Source organism: Bufo bufo, chromosome 1 (assembly GCF_905171765.1).
Source record: "Bufo bufo chromosome 1, aBufBuf1.1, whole genome shotgun sequence".
Taxonomy (NCBI): Eukaryota; Metazoa; Chordata; class Amphibia; order Anura; family Bufonidae; genus Bufo; species Bufo bufo.
In genome coordinates, this window is record NC_053389.1 from 489,674,650 (window position 1) to 489,700,413 (window position 25,764).

General features: G+C 42.3%; 1 protein-coding gene across 13 annotated transcripts in view; it reads right to left on the bottom strand.

Annotated features, from left to right (window-relative positions):
• OSBPL8 (oxysterol binding protein like 8) overlaps positions 1 to 25,764 on the bottom strand; it is a 243,922-nt gene that overhangs the window by 2,067 nt on the left and 216,091 nt on the right. For 10 of the 13 annotated variants that reach the window (XM_040410150.1, XM_040410132.1, XM_040410142.1 and 7 more), the window contains 14 exons: positions 19,690 to 19,861; positions 19,140 to 19,377; positions 18,146 to 18,330; positions 15,754 to 15,835; positions 14,386 to 14,484; positions 11,566 to 11,662; positions 11,343 to 11,441; positions 11,160 to 11,257; positions 8,184 to 8,273; positions 7,257 to 7,393; positions 3,931 to 4,116; positions 2,321 to 2,474; positions 1,597 to 1,702; positions 462 to 567 (listed from right to left, as the gene is read on the bottom strand). In XM_040410150.1, the coding sequence (XP_040266084.1) occupies positions 462 to 567; positions 1,597 to 1,702; positions 2,321 to 2,474; positions 3,931 to 4,116; positions 7,257 to 7,393; positions 8,184 to 8,273; positions 11,160 to 11,257; positions 11,343 to 11,441; positions 11,566 to 11,662; positions 14,386 to 14,484; positions 15,754 to 15,835; positions 18,146 to 18,330; positions 19,140 to 19,377; positions 19,690 to 19,861 (1,849 nt within the window). The remainder of the gene's footprint in view (positions 1 to 461; positions 568 to 1,596; positions 1,703 to 2,320; positions 2,475 to 3,930; positions 4,117 to 7,256; positions 7,394 to 8,183; positions 8,274 to 11,159; positions 11,258 to 11,342; positions 11,442 to 11,565; positions 11,663 to 14,385; positions 14,485 to 15,753; positions 15,836 to 18,145; positions 18,331 to 19,139; positions 19,378 to 19,689; positions 19,862 to 25,764) is intronic. The other 3 variants (XM_040410159.1, XM_040410227.1, XM_040410235.1) reach the window with 1 other exon arrangement.

A 25,764-nucleotide genomic window follows, 5' to 3' on the forward strand; every position in this document is an offset into this window, starting at 1 on the left:
AGACCACTTCTCTGTATTAGCCATGACAGAACAGGGGCTGCCTTAACTAATGCATTGAGCCAAACAGCCAGCTACTTCATCCCATCACCAACACAGGGAAGGGGGGGAAGCTCTGTGCCACCATAGCCTGTATTTGAAAATCACAGCAGAAGCTCATCTTCCAGGACCACTCAACAAGGACTAAAGTGGGCCACCCCAAATGTATGTAAAAGTTCATTAAATCACATTTTAAATCCATCTGACAACCTCTTAAGCTGATCAATATCAACTGTGAGAGGAACTATTAAGCCTACAAAGCCTTCAGTTTTTTGGGATAAAAGTACAGTGTGGAATTAGGCAGGATTAGCTTGGAGGATATGTACTTTGCAAAGTGTCCATGCTGTACATAGAGGCCGTCGTTCAATTTAAAATTGCTATGAAGCTGAAAACACAGTATGCAATGTGCAAGGAGATACAATCACCTGTTGATTTCTTCTTGTGTTTTCTTGATGGATTCTATGGCACTTTGTAGTTCTCCATGATCTGTCCCCTTCTTTCTGCTTCTACTGCTGTGAGTCAAAACATGTGCTGGAAGAACAAATACAACGCACTCTTAGTATGCACTTTGTGTGTACAAGTACAACGCACTTTGGCTGGATATGCTATAAATGTCTTAGGTGGGTGTTGTGCCTCTGGGACCCCACATATTGAGAGAAGAAATCTCTCCATTCAGGTCCTTCACCTCTTCTGGGGCTTACACCAATTCTCTCCTTTGAGGTCTAGTGGAGTTACAGAAATAGCCGGGCTAGCTTGTATTCAAGTCCATGACTGGATGCAGCCACCTCACCTTGTGGAATAGGTTCCAAGGTACCCCTGTTAGCCCAATAGGTGGGGTTCCTAAAGGCCATTATATACATTGTTTAGATCTACAAATGTCAACCATGCTAAAGTAATAATACATTCTAAATATAGGTTTTATGTTTTAGTCTCAGTGTGATATTACAACTTAACACATCTTAGGCGTTAAATGGGTTGTCTCACTTCAGCAAACACAATTTATTAAGTAGAGGACGTTAATACAAGGCACTTACTAATGTATTGTTATTATCCATATTGCTTCCTTTGCGGGCTGGATTCATTTTTTCCATCACATTATACACTGCTTGTATCGAGGGGTTACGACCACCCTGTAATCCATCAGTGACGGTTGTGCTTTCACACAATAGGGAAAAGCACCCGCCTTTCTGGTGTCCGGGACCGTGGGAGCGCACATAGGCTAGTGCTTTTTCTTACAGTGTGGAAGCAGGCCACCTCTGATGGATTGTAGGGTGGTCGTAACCATGCAAACAAGCAGTGTATAATGTGATGGAAAATAGAATCCAGCCAGCAAAGGAAGCAATATGGACAATCACAATACATTAGTAGGTGCCTTGTATTAACTTTCTCTACATAATAAATGCCACGTGGTGAAGTGAGACAACCAGCTTCACATTAAATCATGTTCCAGCCATATAAGCGTCTCTAAAGATTGGTCTTATGTCAATATTCACCCTCCCGTTATCCATAGTACACTACTTTCTGCAGTAACAGTTGTGGGTTTCACTCCTGAAATCTCACCTTCACTGCCAGAGGAGTCCTGATTATCCAGCTCTGGAGAGGAGCACCCGCTTTCTCCTTTCTTCTGCTGCCCATTTGATTTGTGTTTCAGCTTTGGAACACAAACCTGCAACACACAGAATTGTACATGGACAAGTGCAATCTAAGGAACATTCAGACTACATGACCAAGTAATAAAGTCCTACTCATCCTGGATGCTAGAAACATCCACCTCTTTTACTCTTACATATGAATGTGAAACTAAAGAGGCAACTCCAACATCCCGGCATCTTCGAGAAGATGAAAAGGAAGGTTATGATCAGACTAATGCCTAGACTGCCTGTACAAAACTTCATGCATCCCAATATGTATATATTTCATGTGTATCAAACATATTTTTTGTGAAAAAGACCAATCATGCAGCTTAGATTGTTAGTCGTTATTAAAGATAGAAAACAGCACATGGTGAGTGTGATTTTAAATATGTAGATATTCACTGTTATAAGAATAATTGCATTTGGAGGCCAATGTGACACTGACTCCTCGCCTTGATTGTGGCTCTGGTGACATATTTTCTTGCTGTCTTAATATATGAAGCCCTCCCTGTGGCCAAAGAAGCACATACGGACATTTCTCAGCCTCATAGCTTGAGGTTAGTACTTTTAAGCTTCCATTATGCACATGCGTCCTGGATCTTGACAGGACAGAGGCGAGAGGAAAGCCATTATTTTGTCTCCAAACCTACCTGATAATTGCATTTGTCCCGCTTTGCCCCTTGGTTATTGAGACTAATTACACTCCCCGAACGTACCATTGGAGTCCTATGCCTGACTTTTGTCTGGACGGCACCATCTTTTTCAAACTGAACCAGGTCGTTAAGGGGGTCCCATGGTCGGGTACTATAAGAAATTCAGAAAATAGGGATTATTTTAAAATAGATCAGTACAACTAGTAATAATGACCGTAACATTCCAAAAACAGGAAGAGGCAGACAGTATAAATTCTATACAGGGCTAGATAAACCTTGTCATCATGTCAACTGAAAAATGAGCCCTGGCAAAAGCATCCAATGCCATCTCTACTTGCCAAAATGAACAGTGGAGGTCCTGCTCCAGCTACTCTTCCATCAGTCTCAGCATAGACTAATACAGAAAGCACCATACAGCTGCAAGTAATAGTGCTGCAGAGGGAGCACCGCGGGGGGCGAGCCAGGTGATGATGTGACTACTAGGAGGTAGGGTGGTTAAGGGGAAACCATGTGGTGGGCTGCTCTGCCTATTGAGAAAGTGGATCGCCTGTTCTAATAATACAAAATGTTAGGTACATTCACATGTAAAAAAAAAAATTTATAAAAAAAATCACTGGATTTCGGCTACTTTCACACAAAAGAACCTCCCAGGCTGTGAGCTCTGCGCTGCGATTGGCCAGCGCTACAGCAGAACAAGGGCAGACTCCGCCTACCATAACTTAGGGACTGGAATCTCCGCCTACTATAACTTAGTGACCGAAGATACCGGAGGGCATAGCGGGAGAACGGAGCGGCGCCGGGGGATAATAGTAAGTGAAGTGAGATCCCCGGGGGCCGCTCTCCATGTCTGTATACTTAGTTCACAATGTCAGGATCGGTGAAAGGTCCTCTTTAAGTAAGTGTTTTTGAGCTATTAGTAATTTAGAGATCAGGTTTATTAGATGACCGGCACAATGTGAAATTTCAAACAGCTAGACAGTTAACCCTTTGTGACAGAACAGCTGAATATTTTTAATAAAGACCAATTGAAAACATGATTTTTATCCCAAAATGGGGGAAAAATTTGATCGCTAAAAAAATAATTGCCCCTAAAGGTGTACATTGCCTTTAAGGCCTCATGCACATGACTGTATGTAATTTGCATACGGATACTGTCCATGTTGCATCTGCATTTTTTTTGTGGACCCACCGACTTCAACGGGTCCGTGGTCTGCATTTTGCAGCCAAGTACAAGACATGTTTTGTTTGTGCTTTCCACATCCATATGTCTATTCCGCAAAAATAGTGATGCATACCGACATTACTCGCATAATTTTTTTATGGCAGATTTTTCAGATATGCTTTAACTACACCAGAGAAACAAACTAAAATATCCACCAAATGGGACATAACATCTTTCAGTCACCTTCTGACTTTATGTTTCAGGTCATGAAAAGGAACTGAAGCGTATTGAACTAAAGCGGATTGAAACATTGTGGTCAAATTGATGACTTGTTGCCACGATTCACAAAATCGCTGTAGACTAGTGACATGAAGGTGATACAGTCAGAGACCCAACAATGAAAGCTATAAATAACAGGCTTATTTCAAATCTAAAGTGAACTTACTCCGCATATTTGTATTGCCAGTCTCCAGAGATTGGCTCCTGTTCAAAGAGATGGCAGGTCCACTCCTCTCCCTTTGTCTTCCTCTCTTTGGCGGCTTTCCTCTGAGCTTCCTCTAAAACAAACTTCTCCTGAGTGGCTTCTGTCTGATCTTTGTTATTGATTGCCCTTGTAACATGCTGCCAGAGCCTGAAAGAGAGAAGGACACTGATAAGCAACTACGGCTACAATATGAAGGCACCGTCCACTTTGTGTATTTGACAGAACAGGAGCACATTTAAAAGGGAATGCGCCACCTATTCTTTTTTCCTGCCAATTAAAACGAGATAGTGGCACATATTCTTATTTATAAACAGTTTTTTATTTTCTAAATATAGATGTTTTATACTATTTTCTATACAGCATTATGGTGGCCGGCCATCTTGCCTATGCCATTGTTAACAGCATTTCAAGATATCGTTTACAGCAACCACACTGGCCATAGACACAACAGTCTTCTATGAGAGAGTTTTCTATACATGCTTTATGACCTGTGCAAAGGTCACTGTGCAGGTAGGGGGAGTATATAAGCTGTGAGCATCACCTATCAGTGAATGGTCATCGAAATCATGTAAAGAAAAAGTTCTCACCCAATTTATACATGGCTTGGTGAGAGGCGATCTTCATCTTTTCCCCTTCCAATCCCTTTTGCGATCATATTTTGTAGTATGTGGTACAGTCAGGATATTCAGGTAGAGGCAGAGTGTGATTTAGCCAAAAAGTATTTTTCAAATGTGAAAGGCCTAAATGAGGTGTATGTGCTTATGCTACCAAAACTAGTTTTTTCCCTAATGCAAATGAGGATAATTGTGATAATTGTGATAATTCTGAAAATATAAACAGCAGAAAAAAATTCCAGCACTTTTTTCTGCTGTTTATATCTTGAGAACTAAGGCTACTTTCACACTGCCGTTTCAGGGTCCGCCTGTGAGATCCGTTTCAGGGCTCTCACAAGCGGCCCAAAATGGATCCGTTTAATGGATAAGGATCCGTTTAGAATGCATCAATTTGGCTCCATTCCGCTCTGAAGGCGGACACCAAAACGCTGCTTGCAGCGTTTTGGTGTCTGCCTGGCGATGCGGAGAGAAAACGGATCCGTCCTGACTTACAATGTAAGTCAATGGGGACGGATCCGTTTATATTTACACAATATGGTGCAATTGTAAACTGATCCGTCCCCCATTGACTTTCAATGTAAGTCAGGACGGATCAGTTTGACTTACCAATGATACAAGCGTTTGTATTATAAGTGCGGATCCGTCTGTGCAGATACCAGACGGATCCGCACCTAAACGCAGGTGTGAAAGTAGCCTTACCTGGTTCGTTCCGTGCACGGAGGATATAGGATACATGGTGAGCTGGACACAGGGTGGATAAAAATCAATGATTTTTTTTAAAAAAAGCAGATTTTTTTAAATTTAAATCTAATTTTTTTTTTCTATATAAAAGGCTTTTTGAGGAAAATATATTACCATCCAAAGGTTATTCCATCATGAAATAAAGATTTTAATTATGTAGAATAAGGCTGTATGTGTTTATTTTTTTGGTAAATAAATTCCATGAATCCATTCACAATGTCATGCTCTTCCAGAGGTTTTTGTAAGATTATTGGGCAGTTTCTCTGCCTAAAAGATATCACAGATGCTTGGTTTACTTTTGCAGTTCTCAAAACTGAATTTGACTCAGCAGAGATCACATGCCTCTTCTTCACAGCAAAAATGTTATCATATGAACAGAGTTGAGAAAAATACCTTAATCCTAACTTCTACAAACCTATGAATGCAGAATCAACCTAATCAAACTAATATAAAAAGTTGTTTAAATCTTCATCTACTTGCATATTATAAGTTAAATCAGCAAGAATTAATCTTTATGTAGAAAACTATGATTTAAATCAAGCCTTACTGACTAGTGATTTAAATTTTGATTGAAATCAGTTTGATTTAAATCAAATCCACCCTGGCTGGACATTTTGTTTATTAACTTTATGTGATAATTCTGATCATGTTATATACAAAATAGATTGCGTCACATGTAAAAGAAAAAATATTATGTAGGGTGTACTACCAGAAATATGAAAGTTTGAATAGCTGAACCATTTCTTATATAAGAAAAAAAGGGAGGGGAGCTTCAGGTGCCACACGGCATTTCACTGAAATGCATGAAGGTTCTCTAAAGTTGTTTCACTTCTATGGTAGCATAAACCTTATAGAGGAAGCAATCCTAATAAAAAAAAAACATTTAACAGGGAGGCGTTCTGGATTTTGTGTCTGAACACCAGATTCCCTATACGACTTAATTATAAAACAGATTTGCTATAGCCATTCCTCTAATCTATTTTGGATTTTTTATGCACTTCTTCTCCATACCTGACAGGTATCCTGCACTGGGGGAGGATCCGAAGCTAGCATGTAGTCTCATTTTTGTTTTAAATAGCAGTTATATATTCCAGTGTTATACCATGAACAAGAGCTTGTATAAAGCTCGAAAAGCGTAGGTTGGAAGAACTACTGCTGTAATCTTTAATATGAAGAAAGAATAAAGTAATATGGAACTTTAAAGAGGACCTGTCACCACTCCTGACATGCCTGTTTTAATAGTTTCATGCATTCCCCATGTAATAATTCTGGAACATCTATTCTTATGGCTCCATGTTGTACCATTCCTCTGTTAGTTCTACTAGAAGTTATGAATGGATTACCAGCAGTCTGCAGTTATGGTACAGAGGGGTGGTAACCAGTTGGGGGGGGGGGGGGGGTGTACCTGCACAGTCTGAAAATGGCAACATTGATTGGATAGAGTGAGTTTGTGCAGGTACCCCCCCCCCCCCCTAACTGGTTACCACCCCTCTGTACCCTTACTGCAGACTGCTAGCAATTCATTCATAACTTCTAGTGGAAATAATAAAGGAATGGTACAACATACAGACATAAGAATAGACGTTCCAGAATTGTTATTACATGGGGAATGTATGAAGCTATTAAAACAGGCATGTCAGGAGTGGTGAAAGGAAGCTCTGGTTCCTCTTGATTTCACTGTAATCCTGAGTGAGGATGATGAGATGAATACTAAAAAATTATCTGCACAGAACGGGAAGTCTTGACAAATTTTTAGGCTTAGGGGCCAGTGTGAAAACTGACGGATTTTGTTTTGTTTTATTTTTTTTTAAATAATTAGTGCCATTGCTGTCTGAAATTACAACTTTACTGAGCTCACGTCTTACAGATTTCAGTCATTAGCTGATCAGAACTTACATTCACATAAAGGACAATGGCATCAAGAGAAATTACCTTTCAGATTCAAATTCTCCCTGCTCATCACGCAGAACTGTACAACGGGTCAATCTGCGCTGCCTAATCTCATGTGTAGGGTTCCAGAAGGTCTCATACACATCTGTCTTCTTATCATGAATATAGACTTCACTGTCCTAGAAGGTAACGTACACATAAAGTGGCACATGTAAGTATACAAGATCAAGAGAATTGGTCTCGGCTACAATAGCAGGAAAAGCCCATTAATGAGAGTAATGCTGCTTCTGGAAGAAACTTATCACATATTTCTAGAATGTGCCATCACTTGATGAATGTGAGAGTCTAACTTCCGACACTCCTACAGATCCTGAGAATGAAGGCGACGTGTCACTGCTTTAAGCCCTATGCACATGGCTGTATTTTCAGTCTGCATCTGATCCGGATTGGATGCAGATCCATTCACTTCAACGGGGCCGCAAAAGATGCAAACAGCACACAGTATGCTGTCCGCATCCGTATGTCTGTTCTGTGACCCCACAAAAAAAGGAGAGACCATGTCCTGTTCGTGTCCATTTTGCAGACAAGGATAGGACATTTACTACAGTGGTAAAAAAAAAATATAGCGGCATTCACATGGCCAGGATCCGTGTTTTCTGGATCTGCGGTTTACCACAAAACAGATACAGTCAAGTGCATGAGGACAGCTAACAGTATCGCAGACCATCCTGCAGCTCAGGAAATTTATAACAGGAGCCATCTTCACCAGGCAAAATCAGCTGTTTGCTGGAGGCTTCAGAAGCGGTAAATACGGCAGTCAGAAGCCGCCATAGCTCTCATATCAAAGGGCTTAGGTGTGAAGTGAAATCCAAAGAAACTGTATGTGTTATGATATATGCATGATAAATAGCATCTGCCTAATGTGACATAAATTACCGTACATAGATTATTATTTATTCTGTCACTTACCCAGTGACCTTCCAGAGTTGCCAGGACCTCCTTTCCCAGTTTAATTTTCCCTGATATTTGATTAACACTATCATCATTTCCAAGAAACGGCTGCAAGGTAACATAAAGGCAGTGAATATCATAGCAAGCACCCTGTTGAACATACAATACAGACATTACTTTAGGCATCTGAGCCAACGGGACTGGATTTGCTTAGTACTTGCTCGTGAGTCCATTCTCAATCCATTGTGCCATGCATGGACAGACCTCTGCCGTTTTCTAGCACACTTCACACAGTTACTTGGTATATGATGCTAAAACCTGCATCATATTCATCCTGTCACTGAGTGCTACAGATGTCTTTAAGCAAAGCTCACATGGGAATTAGCGAGGATGAGGAGCCTACTATATATGAGCATGTTTTTCCTCATCCTACATCTGCTGCTTATCATACTCGGTTAGCAGTAATATATGATGACACATGTCTCTGCTTCCTGTTGAGCGTCAGGGTACATGAATCCTCAGGTTATGGATATGGATCTACAAATGGATATAACACTGTTCTATTTAAAAAAATGCCATTTTTAACATACAGGAGTGTTACTGTCATAAGAATCTATAAAGATGCCTATGGGCAGTTAGGACCGTAGCTGCAGAGCCAGTGTAGGGTAATGCCAGTCTGTTGCACAGTCCCAGGGAAATGGATGTTCCTCCAATCTCCATCCACATGTTCTTTTCATAGGAATTACGGTCAACTGACTGATACCATGTTTAGACTAGTTAGCCCATAGATGCACATAGAACACATCTGTGGTCTCTGATATTCAACTGAAGAGATAGTGGTCTACTGAAAAAGTTGCCAACGCAGATTGCGGGAAAAACATGACTAGGGGTTCTCTTCCTCAAGCTCCACACTTTTAAGTTAAGTCAAAGTGGTGGACAGCACATCACAACTCTGCACCCTCTGTTATAAAGGGGTTATCTTATGAAAACTATTTTTCAGCCATCCAAAGGATGGATGACAAATATTGGAATGTGGGGACTACCACCGGTGGGACCCCCTGTGATCCTGAGAACGAGGGGTCTCCAAGTCCACTCTACTCTGAATGGAGTGGTAGTGCATATGTCAGTCCACTGCTCCATTCACTTCTTTAACTTGTCATAGACATCTTATCTATACCTCTATTCAAAATACTGCTCACTCAAGTCCTCATCTCTGCATAAGAACTGTATAGGCTATGGCTGTCTCCTACACAGTGCTCCTATGGGCTAAACATAGTGCTGGTCACACAACCCCCCAGCATTTAGATAGCAGGAAGGGTATATGGCATAGGATATGTGCTGAGTGAACTTGTGTTTTCAAGTTTGGCGTACAAGGTTCGGGTTATCTAAAAATTCCATTATGGATACCGCTCACACGGACCATAACTTATGGTCCGTGGGAGCGGAATCCATAATGGAATTCTTAGATGACCCGAACCTTGTACACCGAACTTGAAAACACAAGTTCGCTCATCCCTAGTGCCGGGTAAATACACAGAAGTATGGTCCATGGTGTAAGTAAAAAGAGTCATGAGAACAAGCACTGTCATATAGCCCTATTGCTAACTGAATACAAGAGGTCATATGACTAACGCCATGCTTAGTCCTTCTCAGAACATGGAATCACTACATGGGAAACATCATTGAGCTACTTAATTTCACTATGAAGAGACACAGTCTACTTCAGTGGCATAAGATAGATATGTCAGCAGTATTTAAACTCATGTACATTAGAAAACAGTGGTATATGGTTTCCTATATTACAAAAAAATTAGATAAAACACCCTCCACACCCTCTGCAGTGGGGGTAATGAATCTTTGTTACTGTTTTTCCAAGTACAAAAAATAACTTAAAAAAATCGATATAGTATCGTCTGGGAGGATAGAGTATATAAACATACAGTCAGCAATAATAGGAAGACTACAGCAAGCAGGTATATAGCATGCATGTAGAGCAAAAATAATTGATGGTGTCCTCATCAATTCCAGGAAAGCCAAATGAGCTATAGGATGACATTTGCAGAACGAGCAGTTCATCTAAGCATTACTGCCATGTATATCCAGTTTAACTCTTTTCATAAGCTCTGCAGGTTTCCTTGAAAAATCTGCCAGTATGAACTGTATACCTGCACAGCAAACAAAACGTACCTTGTAGTCCTTTTACGGTTTTATTATTTTATTATCGGCCGCGGGAATAAAGCAGATGGACTCAACATAAATAAAGGAATTAAAAGAAACACAAGAGTGCACTTCCACAGCACATTTGCACTCAGTGGCCCATTTATTAGGTATATCTAATATACAAGCAGCAGCTCGGTTGTTCATAGACACAAGAAAATGTGGCGCACAGCATGCCCCACCGTACTTGTGAATGAACAGGTCACTGATGTTGCCGATACCGGGAAGTTTTCTCAGTCTGTTCCACAGTCTTGCATCCCTTCTTCAAGTGAGCACACAGCTACTGTACTGTGAAAGGCTGCAGTTGTAACCCATTAAGCTAGGCAGTTTATTTTACAAGTGCCCTATTATCTGGAGACATTGAATCCTGCATTGCCGATCCAGGTGTTTGAAGTGTTGAGCACACTATGCACAGCGCTACTTCTGCTCCAATCCTAGTTCAATAAGCATTCAGCGGAGCAGTTCACCATACCAGGGTCAGTACTTGGGGTTTTCAGCTCCGTGAGGTCAGCAGCTGCAGTAGTCGATCAGTGAAAAGTTAAAGCAAAAGCGGACAATCTACTGGAAACTGGAAAAAGTCCTTTACATGACCCACCAGCTCTAGATCTCAACACTGGATGAATTGTTTTCTTCATCAGTCACCAAGGATTCTGCTCCTCTTCATTTCACAATAGCCATATTCTGGTCAGATATATGAAATATACACCTCTGCATATAATGGATAGGAAACCCAATAAAGAGGCCACTCAGTGCATAACAAAAGAAGGGCATACATACCTTAAGTTTAAACTCGAGGACGGCACTGTAACCTGTTTTCTCACATGTAATGGTGACACTACCACCAAGCTCAAGTGTCATTGTGCCATATAAGATGCCTATGTAGATAAAAGAAATATAAAAAGGCATATCTACCAAACAAAACACAAAGACATGAGGCACTATGGACGTGTGACAGTCTACCTTTACAATGGGCATATGGCATGGTCATGGTATAGTCCTCTCCTCTGTTGAGGAATGTCAGTCTTCCTTCTCCTTCCAGGATAGCAGACAATGAATTACCTTCAGGAAAGAAAGCACAGAACTGAGGCTTACACGGCTATAGAAAGTTCATGAGTGCAGCATCAGTGAAATTAAATCAATGGTGAATATTCCATGAAGACCAAAAAGAATGCCAAATATTTACCATAAAATTTGGATTTGGCCAGAATACTCCCACTAAGACAAAATCCATCTTTTCGGTTGCTGACATAAAAGGCAGAGACAGGTGGATGATGGGAAACCTATTATACAAATAAGACAATAACTACATTACACTAGAACAGAGATTTATAATAATCATGAAAACATTTTATGCATCGTATTTGTACATTTCTATTATAATACATCTTCACTCTATGATAATGGAATTAGATGAAAGATATTAAAGGGAACCTGTCATCACCTCACTGAGGGCAGCATACATTAGTGACAGAAATCCTGATGTCAGTGGTGTGTCACTCATGAGCTAATAGTAAGTGGTTGCCGAGAACCATCATCATAATCATTGCAGCCCAGGCCTGGAAAAGAGTCAGATCTACCTGAGAAGAGTCCTGGTTATTCCTAATCTCCTGCTCTCTCACCCATCTGCTGATGATTGGCAGTTCTCTCCTAGACAGAAAGGGAGAAAACTAGGTAGAAGACTGTCAGTCATCAGCAGGTGGGCAGGAGAGCAGGACTTCATGAATAACCAGGACTCTTCTCAGGTGGCCGGGACTCTTTTCCAGGCCCAGTCTGCAATGATTGTGATGTCTGTTCTCAGCAACCACTTACTTTTAACTTTTAAATGACAGATCTCTGAAATCAACTCACCTGTCTCTACTTTATTCTGCCGTTAGAACGGGCTCCATAAAGGTGATGACAGGTTCCCTTTAAAGCATACCTCCATAGCCTGACTGCACTGATGCACAATCCTTTACTTCCACCTAAGCTATACTCACAGGTGTACAGAAAGCTCAAATCTATCTATGATGCTGTTTTCACACCCGTACAAAGGTTCATTTAGTGCTCCCTTTTCCTTACATGCAGGGAACACTGTGGTCCCTTGTAAATCATGAATTACTGTTTCAGGCTAGCAAAAGGGTGGTGGCCTAGGTTTAACAGTTCTCTGACCAGAGACTATTTTGTTTGTCAAAGAAACACTGGTGTCTATGTATGTTCTATCTTCGTTGTTCGCATACTGACTATTCAGGTGTGGATTTTTGGGAAATTATAGCCCGCTTAGAGGGCTATAACCTGCAATCTCTTCTGATCACTTGTCCTATAAAAAATAATAGAGAACTATTATGGTCTATGGTATTTCCATTGCCTGCCTATGAAGCCGTGCCTTGTGCTCGGCTTTACAGGCAGTTAACCATAACAGCTCTGAGAACTTTCAGAAGGCCCCATGCTGTCATGGTAACTGATCGGAGCCCTACAATTTCACTATGGGGGCTCTGCTTTGAAGGCAGAGGGAGCCTGGCATCGGAGGGGTTAAATGACCGTCCTCGTTTCGGCATCCTCTTCAATCCCAGTGATTGCAGCCGAAAGCCTGCTTTATTATACAGCTGGCACCCACCGCGTATGCTCAGCGCAGCCGCCCACTCCATACAAGCCCTTGCTCATAATGTCATAGATCTATGGCATTGTGCGTTAAGGGGTTAAAGTATAACTCTCGTTTCACTTTTTTATGGTGTAGGAACAGTCATGTGAAGTGATTTTGTAAGACAGTTTATTATATGTTAAATGTGTGTACTTTTATTAGGAAACTTCCTGTAAAGTGTCTCCTCCGCAACCTTCTAACTGATTCTGGTTTCCCTGCCTCCTTATATGTACATGATTATGGGGAAATCCATTTTGCCAGTTTAGTTAGTGAGCACTGGGCAGATAGAGAGTGATGAGGCCAGAGGTGCTGTGCACATGTAGTACATACAGTGAGGCCAATGTCCTTACTATGTACGGTGGTGCGCAGAGGGGGAGGGCATTGGTGACATTGCAGGTAGTTGGGAGCGCACAGGGGAGGTACTGGGCTCTCTGAATAGGCAGCCATGGGCTCACTGAATAGGCAGGATTCGGCTCTTTGAAAGTATGGAAACGCTCTAGTGGGCACTTTTGGGGGTCATTTATCAAACTAGTGTAAAGTAGAACTGGCTTAGTTGCCCATAGCAACCCATCAGATTCCACCTTTGGACAGCCTCTTTTGGAAAATCAAAGTGGAATCTGATGGGTTGCTATGGGCAATTAAGGCTACTTTCACACTAGCGTTCGGGGCTCCGCTTGTGAGCTCCGTTTGAAAGCTCTCACAAGCGGCCCCGAACGGATCCGTCCAGCCCTAATGCATTCTGAGTGGATGCGGATCCGCTCAGAATGCATCAGTCTGGCACCGTTTGTCCTCCGCTCCGCTCAGCAGGCGGACACCTGAACGCTGCTTGCAGCGTTTGGGTGTCCGCCTGGCCGTGCGGAGGCAAACGGATCCGTCCAGACTTACAATGTAAGTCAATGGGGACAGATCCGTTTGAAGTTTTTTTTTGTTCATGGTAATGCAAACGGATCAGTTCTGAACGGATCTAAGCGTTTGCATATAGGTGCGGATCCGTCTGTGCAGATACCAGACGGATCCGCACCTAAACGCAGGTGTGAAAGTAGCCTAAGCAAGTTCTACTTTACACCAGTTTGATAAATGACCCCATTTGTGCCTAACTTGCCTATAGAACAAACATCTTCTGGCGATTGCGAACACACAAAAGAATACTAAAAGGTATGTAAACCATGTAGCATGACTTATATAGGCCAAATATTGGTGGCTGATTTCCTTGAAAGGGATTGTCTGGGAATCTAAAAGGTGTGGTTTTAGCACAAACGCTTTATATTAGGTTAGTCCTAAGTATTCTACAGTAGTTACACAAAGTTAGTTACAGTTTGGGGATCTTGATTAGCACCAAAAACAACACCGCTTCACACAAAGTGGGGTTAGACATGCAGCACATACCTGCTCAGCAATGTAAAAGGTCTTGCTGCTGGTTTTCGGATGTATCCACAAGCAGCGAAAGGTTTCTCCAATAATAGGGTTGTATGGTTTCTTCAGGCCCTACACAGGTAAGAGAGGTAAAAGATGAGGATCCTGTTGTGATTATTACATGTCTACGTTGCGCCATAGACTGGATGACCTATTATGGATGCCAATAGTAAGTGGACAGCCTTCTCACATCCTCTTAAACTGAAATAATATTCTTCTATGTAACCATGGAAAATGGAAGCGTCAGTCTTCTGCTTCGAAGACAAACAAGATGGTTTCTCACAATAAAAAAAAAAGACATGGACTAAGCGTCATGAGATAGATTATTTCTACTCTACAAAGCAATAGTGTGACTTGTGTAGAATATTTGGTTCACCAGTTCACAAAAAGGGATTCCCTGGAGATGGTAAAAGAGTGCAATAAAGGGCAAATAAATTAATGGAGGGCTTGGGGAGAGAGGGAGAGAGAGAGAGAGAAAGAGAAAGAGAGAGAGAGAGAGAAAGAGAGAAAGAGAGAGAAAGAGAAAGAGAGAGAAAGAGAGAGAAAGAGAGAAAGAAAAGGAAGGAAAGAAAGGGAAATAAATAAATAAATTGCTTCATTCCTCAGTCATATAAAAGGGGGACATCATAATCTTACAAATATATAAATGACAAAATAAATAGTTCATACAATGTCACCTTAAAATATGAGGGCACCCTCAAATGTAGAGTAGAGGGGCTCCCTAGACAGAAAGCTATTATTTACCTTAAAGCGTAAACCCTTTCTTTTCTGTCCATGGCTGCACCCTCTTCTTCACAGGCACTAGAAAGTAGTTGAACAGGCCCAGCGCCTGCACAGAAGAGGAGGCAACTATGGACAGTAAAGAAAGCGGTCACGTGAGTAAACTACAAGACCACAACCGTTTTGCTACCCATGGATAGGACGGCCACAGCATTGCAATCTTTACACATTTTTTGGATGGTATTACAGTTAAATGGCATTGAACTATGCCCCTGGTACTTTCTGTAGATTTCCCTTTGATTGGAAAGATACATTTAATACCAGCATGTGATCTATACAAATGTGATATCTATAGTAGAGAGTCATGCAGTCATCTCATGCCTACTGCTCGCTGACTGGAAGCCCTGTTGCTTCTGACATCAGCGCTAGCAGCTCTGACATATGAGGCAAAGGGGATATCAATCAGCGGTATGTTTGCAGGGCTGGTTAGGGATCCTACTGTCCGAATCAATGATTTGAGTACTCAAAAAGCTGATGACATGCTCCCTTTAAAGAGAAAATAAAGGACACATCAATTTTAAACGGTTTGAAAAATTCAAAGTACAAAAAAGAAAATCCAACCTTTGGTTTCTTGTAGAATCCTGAAAGATACCACTTGACGACTTTCTTCATTCGACTATATGCATTCTCTTCTAAAGCCGCCCTAGCAAAAGTACAAACACTAAATCAGAAATCCTGAAGTGAAGGCATGAATCTAAATTTTAAGAGGAATTTAGAGGTGCAAAGCAACTACAGTGGCGGAAATAATTATTTGACCCCTCACTGATTTTGTAAGTTTGTCCAATGACAAAGAAATGAAAAGTCTCAGAACAGTATCATTTCAATGGTAGGTTTATTGTAACAGTGGCAGATAGCACATCAAAAGGAAAATCAAAAATTTTTTTTAAATAAAAGATAGCAACTGATTTGCATTTCATTGAGTGAAATAAGTATTTGAACCCCTACCAACCATTAAGAGTTCTGGCTCCCACAGAGTGGTTAGACACTTCTACTCAATTAGTCACCCTCATTAAGGACACCTGTCTTAACTAGTCACCTGTATAAAAGACACCTGTCCACAGAATCAATCAATCAAGCAGACTCCAAACTCTCCAACATGGGAAAGACCAAAGAGCTGTCCAAGGATGTCAGAGACAAAATTGTAGACCTGCACAAGGCTGGAATGGGCTACAAAACCATTAGCAAGAAGCTGGGAGAGAAGGTGACAACTGTTGGTGCGATTGTTCAAAAATGGAAGGAGCACAAAATGACCATCAATCGACCTCGCTCTGGGGCTCCACGCAAGATCTCACCTCGTGGGGTGTCAATGGTTCTGAGAAAGGTGAAAAAGCATCCTAGAACTACACGGGAGGAGTTAATGACCTCAAATTAGCAGGGACCACAGTCACCAAGAAAACCATTGGAAACACATTACACCGCAATGGATTAAAATCCTGCAGGGCTCGCAAGGTCCCCCTGCTCAGGAAGGCACATGTGCAGGCCCGTCTGAAGTTTGCCAATGAACACCTGAATGATTCAGAGAGTGACTGGGAGAAGGTGCTGTGGTCTGATGAGACCAAAATAGAGCTCTTTGGCATTAACTCAACTCGCTGTGTTTGGAGGAAGAAAAATGCTGCCTATGACCCCCAAAACACCGTCCCCACCGTCAAGCATGGGGGTGGAAACATTTTGCTTTGGGGGTGTTTTTCTGCTAAGGGCACAGGACAACTTATTCGCATAAACGGGAAAATGGACGGAGCCATGTATCGTGAAATCCTGAGCGACAACCTCCTTCCCTCTGCCAGGAAACTGAAAATGGGTCGTGGATGGGTGTTCCAGCACGACAATGACCCAAAACATACAGCAAAGGCAACAAAGGAGTGGCTCAAGAAGAAGCACATTAAGGTCATGGAGTGGCCTAGTCAGTCTCCGGACCTTAATCCAATCGAAAACCTATGGAGGGAGCTCAAGCTCAGAGTTGCACAGAGACAGCCTCGAAACCTTAGGGATTTAGAGATGATCTGCAAAGAGGAGTGGACCAACATTCCTCCTAAAATGTGCGCAAACTTGGTCATCAATTACAAGAAACGTTTGACCTCTGTGCTTGCAAACAAGGGTTTTTCCACCAAGTATTAAGTCTTTTTTTGTTAGAGGGTTCAAATACTTATTTCACTCAATGAAATGCAAATCAGTTGCTATCTTTTATTTAAAGTTATTTTTTCGATTTTCCTTTTGATGTGCTATCTGCCACTGTTACAATAAACCTACCATTGAAATGATACTGTTCTGAGACTTTATTTCTTTGTCATTGGACAAACTTACAAAATCAGTGAGGGGTCAAATAATTATTTCCGCCACTGTATGTATATTTCATTACAGCCCCTTGCAGACGAGCGTGTCCGGATGCGTCCCGGTGCATTGCGGCAAACCCGCGCGAGTAGGTACGCAATTGCAGTCAGTTTTGACTACGATTGCGTTCCGATGTTCAGTTTTTATCGCGCGGGTGCAATGTGTTTTGCACGCGCGTGATAAAAAACCGACTGTGGTACCCAGACCTGAACTTCTTCACAGAAGAAGAGCAAGTATGCATGCTGGGAGTTGTAGTTTTACAACAGCTGGAGTGCTGGGGGTTGCCTACCCCAGTAATATAAGATCCTAAGTTTATTAACCATTCGCAGCTAAGAAAAGTCTCCAGTGAAACAAGCAACTGCAAATTTCTTCCCGATCGCTGCTATCTATCCACTGCTAGTATGACCTCAGTCATGTGGAGGCTGCACCGTTTTGGGTTGTGATCAGCACCAAAAATCTTAAAATTTGTACTTTCATATGCAGTCTTGAAAGCATCATTTGTGCATCTCCAATAGTAAACTGTATTCCGAGTCTAGTATCTTTGCTTCTACACTATTAGTAGCTTGAAGAAGTTCACACATGAGATATTTTATAGTAATGATGAATTAAGGGTGCTGACACTTACTCAGACAAAAAGTCGGCATGATAATAATAGTCAGACAGCTTGTCTAGGAAAGAGCGGGGCTCCAGTATGAAGGTAGGAAGAACCACTTTGGACAAGTCCATTCCTGGCCGAACCTGTTTTAGTAATGTCCAGATCAGACTCTTGTGTTCTTCTGACACAGTTTCTGTTTGCGATGCCTCGCCAGCCTTGGAAAAAAGAAATGTTGTGAAAATAAAGCTCTAACAAAAAAACTATTCTAGCATGTCAAAGTAATCTTCATGTTCTAACCATTGCTGGGCACCTCTATTTGTCTCACAACATGCCTATTCGTTATGAAAACAATGACTGGAATGATGTGATTCGATAGAGTAGCGTTGTTCCAGGAGAACATAACCGGTACGGAAATATGCCTGTTCTTTATGCACTGTACTCTACATACTCCAGTTATGTCTGTATTGCATCTATATTTTCCTTACTGTTGCCGCTATGTTTTTGTGATGCCTTATATAATTTTTTATTTTATTTTAAAGACAGAACATAATATAACAAGTAGGGGTAAAATGTATGTTTTTTTTTTAAACCATTTACCCCTAAATTAGTAAAGCCTGGTCAGCTATTTTTTAGATGTATCTGTGGTTGGAAATTCCTCTTTAGCAGCAGCCTATGTGAATCTTTGCATCCTCTCTAGCATCTATAGCCAGTCGTCTTATGAAAGGCTGCTTAAGGTCAATGGATGTTGTAGAGCAGACTCTCTAATAGGATTCACATAGATTGTAGCCAGAAAGCATGGTCTCTGGGCTCTATCTAGGGTTAAGATCTCTACTAAATCAGTAATATGGGGACACACTTTGACTATCACCTGGATAGGAAAACTGGACAAGGTACAATCCTGATTTGAAAGGTACTGTGACTGCAGGAGCTTGTATTTCAAGCTTCCTAATGGGAAGTACAGTAATTGAGAAGAAAGTTGTTCAGATCCGTCTACTAGGTGCAAAATGCTGTGTATTCTGCTCACCTCGCCCAACTCTTCATGTGCTTCTTCTATGTATGTGGTTTCCTTAATGAGATCAGAAGGTTCAAGATCAATGAAAGAGTCATCCTGTCTTTCTGAAGTGTCACTGTCACTCTCCTCACTTTTACCAAGTCCATCGTTGTCAGACTCCTCATGGTCGTGATCATTCTCCTTATCAGATTTATCTGAATAGGTGTCTTGGTCTTTAAAGTGCTGCCTTTCAATTTCACTGTCATTCAACCTAGTTAAACAGAGTGTAATAACAGAACAGCTCTCTCAAATATTAACACAAGCTGCTCATTCAATATAAATTATACAAAGCAGGTGGACACCAACTATGTACCAATACATGTTCTTATGAAGCATGAGCTGCACAAAACAAATATGCAAGAGGCAAAATTTACGGGGCAAGGACTCTGATGAATTGAGGTCATGAAAAGAGCAAGAGCAGCTTTAGTTAAAAAAAAATAAAAAAAAAATAAAAAAAATTATGTGCAAGGCTTATTGCTGTCTCATGTTCTTCACAATGGAAAGATTCAGCCAGACTACTTACTGGAAGTTCTCATTGCTGTGGACGTTGTTTGCCCTCAGAAGGCCATAGAAGTTGACATGGCTATTCTCACCAGAGGAATTCAGGTCATGCTCTTTACCTTCCCGGATCATGGTGCGCTTCAACAGACTGGAGCACTTTAGAGCCAGTTCTAGAGCGTCCATCCAGCACCTTCCTAGTGTACAAGAGATTTATACAAGCTACATCTTGTGTTACTTGCGTATTACCCCGAAAAGCTTACACATCAGTTAAACCTGCCCTAGACCCAAGACTGCTACCAAATCTAAATGAGATCTGAATTTATGGTAGATTACAACAAAAAGAAATTTCTGTCAGAAGTGAGCAATAGCAAGTCATACAAACCTTACAGAACACACTGGCAGCAGAATGCTTTACAATGTATAGGAAAAAAAAGGTAAAGGGGTTTTCCAAGATATTTTTTCTTATGACCTATCCTCTGATACCAGGGATCCCACCCGATCATCAGCTGTTTGAGAAGGCACCAGTGCTCGCTGTAGCATCACAGCCTCAGAGCTTTGCCTAGGTCATAAGACGTCACTTTCATTGGTCACATGGCCAAGTCCCAGCTCAGTCCCATTGAAGGGAATGGGAATGAGATGTGATACCAAGCACAGCCGCTATCAAATGGATAGAGCTGGGCTTGGTGAGACAAAACAAGGCTGCGGCGCTAATGCGAGCGCCGGTGTCTTCTCACCACTGCAATCAGATACTGATGACCTATCCTGAAAAATTTTTTAGAACCCCTTTTAAAAGAAACACAAAATTATATAAACCACAATATTTGTTTCAAGTGTACTGAAAATCATGCAGACTGAAATATCCTTACAGAAACATTTCAGAGAACACATGTTAATCTCAGCCCGATCACTATTATTTTCGTCATGTGTTTGAGGGTGAGGATTAAAAAAGGGTCTCCTATTGCAAGCAGAGCAGTAGGTGGACAGCTGCTTCTGCAGCCAGTTGCCTTACTGCCAGACCCAGGCTTATGAGGCTAGGGGAAATGGCTGATATTCAATGACACACATAGAAATCAAATGAGAGGAGGATATTAAGTGAAGAATGGCTGGGATTTTTCTTAAGTATTGTGCATCTTGTGTCCTTGCATACATGAATAGTCAACCTCTATAGGGAGAATGTAGAAGCTACTGAAGTGTTTTTAGGACCTGTTCACACTTCTGTCAAATGAATCATAACAGGTTGTTCATATCCGTTATAAAAGAGTAATTCATGACACATTTTATTTTTTCCTACCTTGACGTCTAATAGGTTCTGGCAAGTATTATTTTTTATTTTTTTGCTGGATGCCTGCTACACAACAGAATCCTGATAAAAAGTTTCAGCATTGTCATATCCAGCCAAAATAATAATCTTGTAACGCCACATTTCAGAAAGAAAACCTACAAAGTATCGTAGTCACCTACAGTACGATCAAGGCCAGAGGACATCTAAGAGTGGGATTTGTGCAGAGCAGAATGGCCTCCAACAACCGCTGCTTTATAATAAACATGACAAGGCACAAAAGTATCACAAAATATGCTTATCTTAAATTAGAGGACATCAACTCTAGGGAAAGATCAAATAAGAAAACCTTATCCAGTACACATAGCACAGACTATGGCAGAATGCTAAATAAGCAATCAAAAAATCCAATGAATGGTATGGGAGAGGGGAAAATGAACTAAAATTTCACTAATGTTTTCCCATGTGTCAGTGGAAACACAAAGAACAGAAAGCAACTTAACAGTCAATGGGTAAAGTAGAATCTAAAATTTAGTGCATTATCCTCTCAAGCAAAGAGGTGGCTTTCAAAGTATAGGCGCTCCCTAGTTGCTGGTGAGACCCCTATGGAGGTAGATATGTTGCACAGGCCAATGTCTGGTTTAGCAGCAGGTTTATTTTTTGCTAATTTTATTGTTGTACTGTTTTTAGGAGACAAGTTAAAGGACATACAGAGATCACTTAGGCATGAACTTTGACAAGTGGCGAGGCAAAAGTATCAATACATAATAAGAAATCATATTTACCAGGGGCATAGGCACCAACAGTGAGGTGCACATTGATCAGCCAGGTGCCACCTTTTATTTGGCAACTGCTAGCTGCCATTATTTGGGAATTATCCCAGTTAGCATTATGGTAGATTACGTGGGTTGTGTCGTTAGGATATGTCACCAATGTCAGATAGGAGCGGATCCCAGAGGTAGGACCTGCAACTCTTTCTAGAACGGGGCTCTCAAAGTGAATGAGCACACAGCGCGCTCTCCATTCACCTTTATGGGAGTTCCAAAAATAGCCGAGTGAGCGCAATTGTGTCCCGTTCTAGAGATTGGTGGTATATCACAACGATATGCCACCAATGTCTGAGGTGAGGCGGCCCCTTTAAGGAAAGGCTTTCCTTGTTTTATGCCTGCTATTGTGCACTACGTAATATTATCCTGACCTTGTGGTGTCAGCATCTGCATGTATGACTTTTTTGCCTCCTTATTTTATGTACATTTTAACCAGCAGTATTTCAATACAGATGTAATTTAGAGACAAGGATATGGTCTTAAATCTAAAGCAAAATGTGTGAAATCTGTGCCTGAACCTGCAAGACATCTACACATCCTGAAGCACTGCCCAAACACCAATGCAGGCTTTTCTGCAGCCCAATAATGTACAGTGTATATGCACTGGTGAATTCTACACAATCGCAACAATGACGCCGCCAACAACACACGAAGCAAAGTGGTTATCGCAGATCCCATTCTTACAATACTTCTTCTGACTAATAGATGGAACACATGTTTTAAAGGAAACAATCTGGCTGCTTATGGTAACGGTATGCATTTGTTGTGCCGGAAAGCCGCAGATAGATGTCTCTGTAAGCAATTACCGGTTGTATTACACAAGCAGAAGGCTGCACGCTGGCCAGCACGATAACTGTAACCGTGTGCTTTCTGCTACATTTACACAGTAATGTACAGTCAGCTGTCTCCATATGGTGGGAAATATTACACTATATTAATTCATTGACACAATGCAAACTCAATTAAACGTCACTAAACAAGTTATCACGACGTCCTCGTAAAATCCTGCCATTCAGCCTGTCCACAGCTAATTATTGTTGCCTACGCTGCTCACCAGGTACCGGTCGGTTCCCCAGCCGTGTCCGCCGAGCTTGGAGAGCGCTGACATGCCGAAACGGGGTAAAACTCCCATGAGAACGGAGCGGGAGCTCCGGAGTCAAGATGGCGCCGAGGAGGAAGAGAGTGAGAGCGTGCCTGCTGCACTCAGTCAGACGATCGCAGCGAGGCTGGAGAAATACGCTCACAGGCCACTACAGCCCAGACAAGAGGAGTGGGGCGATTCAGAAGGGGGCCCCTTTTTTCCAGCAGACATGGAGAACTCCTCTGATGGCGAACATGCGGTGCACAGATCCCAGCTATCTCCTGAGCAGCAGTGTGAAAAGGCCAGTGCAGCGCCTGGCCGGGGGGACGAGGTGGCAGAGCCCACTTTGAAAGATGTAATGGCTGCCATAGCCAGCTGTAATCACACTCTCAAAAGCCTGAATTTGCAGTTTGGGAGCCTCAAGGAGGATCTTTCTACAATAGGGCATGACTTGCATAAAGCGGCGGAACGCACCACCGCGGTGGAACGTAGGGTGTCAGATATTGAGGATGGTGTGGTACCGTTGCAGGCGGCTGTCAAAGTTACCGCTAAAGATATTGCTGCACTGTATGCTAAAACGGATGACCTGGAAAACCGGAAGGCATGAATGCTACCGAATTTATTGAAAAGTGGCTTGCTGACAAGTTCAAAGATAAAGGCCTAACGTCCTTCTATGCAGTGGAACGAGCGCATCGTGTTCCAACACGGCCACTACCTCCAGGGCGCCCACCCCGCCCGATTCTAGCGAAGTTGCTGCACTATAAAGATAGAGACATAATACTCCAACAGTCCAGGGACCATCCGGAGCTCCGGATTAACGGAGTGGCGGCCTCCATATTTCCGGACTACTCGTCTGGCGTGCAGAAAAAGAGGTCTCGGTTTGTGGAAATTAAAAGAAGGCTCCATGGACTACAAGTACAATACTCCATGATCTTTCCGGCCAAGTTGCGGGTGGTTGCATTTGGATCGGCGCTGTTCTTTGAAGACCCGGATGCTGCACTACAGTGGCTTGATTAGAATGAGCGGCAGCTCAGACATCAGAACTTGGACACTTGATTCATTTGTGGAGTGAGTAACATCAGCGCATTGTTTTTGTTCTGATCAGTTCTTCTGCTGTGGACACTGCAGAGGCCTTCGGGTCTCAATATCGGGACAACCCGTCACAGGAGCGGGAACCGAGTTGTTTTCGCCATACTGTTGCGAGGTTTCACTGCACCTATGTACGAACTCGCAGTTCGCAGCAGTGTCCATTGGGCTGGGTTCTTACGGTACCACACCATCCTCCATATCTGACACCCTTTGTTCCACCACTTTTTTTTTTTAATGTTTCATTGCATTCTGTTGGTCTAAAGAGGGAGGGGGGGGGGGAGAATTCCGGTTTCAGCATGCTAATGTGGCGGGACAGATGGCATGAGGGGTCAATACTGTGGATTATGTTGGTGAATTGTTATGGCTTCGGTGACTAGGGTGCTCAGTTGGAATGTGCGGGAAATGGCAGAACCTACTAAACGAAATGCTATATTCTTGTATTTATTGAAATTTCAGCCGGACATTTGTTGCCTACAAGAAACACATATGCTTAAATCGAAAGTGCATTTACTTCACAAATCATGGGTGGGTTACTCTGCTCACTCCGTCTTCTCCGCATATTCCAGAGGAGTCAGTATATTGGTTAATAAGAATGTGCGCTTCAACTGTTTGCGGGAATGTGTGGATGTTGAGGGGAGATATATCTGTGTCTACTGTGAGGTCAACGGGATGCGTATGGTGCGGGTGACGCTATATATCCCTCCGCCGTATGTCTCTGGGCCGCTCCGTGCGGTGTTAGAGTTTATGCAGTGTATCCTGCAGTGCCTAGCTTGATTGTTGGGGATTTTAATACCGCGGTTAACGACGGACTGGATAAGTGTAGAGTGGCATCCAATACACCGTCAGGGCAAGAAACCCCTTTTGGTCGCTTACTAAGAGAAGTGGGCCTCATAGATGTTTGGGGGGGAACTGCACCCAGGGGAACGGAAATATTCTTGCTGTTCTTCTACATCTCTTTCTAGAATTGACATGGGTTTGGTGACTGCCCATATGTACCCATTAGTGCACAGTACTGACTATTTAACTAGAACATTGTCGGACCACAATAGTAAAGAATACTTTACTATTAATGAGGGTACAGCTTCTATACACAATTTGGGAAGCATCCAAAGCATATCTAAGAGGCGTCCTGATTAAGTCCAAGTCTAGGGAGTCAGATGCTCAAATACAGTTAGATATGGAGAATGCGGAATTAGCCTTTACCCAAGTCCCTACTGAACAGAACAGTGAGAGGTTGCGGCTTGCACAGGAAGTTTTACGATGTCATTTTCTTCAAGTAGCAGAGAGGTAGCGTATGTTCTACAAGCAGAGGTTCTTTGCTGAGGGAGAGAAAGTGGGACATATGCTCTCTATGATTTCCAAAGCGCAGCAGGGAACTACTTGTATCACTGGGTTGGTGGGTCCAGACTGACAGCTTAGACAAGACAGCAATAGTATATTGGGAGTACTAGGGTCCTTCTACGCAGCTTTATACTCTTCTAAACTGACATGCCCTGAGTCGGACATTCAGGAATTTTTGCGGGAGGCTGACCTTCCGCAACTCTTGTGGGAGGACAGTGATCTCTTAGACGCCCCGTTGGATCTGGCTGAGCTAGAGGAGGCGGTGAGACTTATGGCCAATGATAAAGCGCCGGGGATGGATGGACTTCCGGCAGAACTCTATAAACAATGTTCTGATGTCCTGCTCACAGAGTTGTTGAGGGTGTTCAATCATTCCCTAGAAGTGGGGTATCTACCTACTTCAATCCAAGAGGCAGTTATTGTGGTTCTGCCCAAGCCTGGAAAAGACCCCTGTTCGCCAGATTCCTATAGGCCAATTTC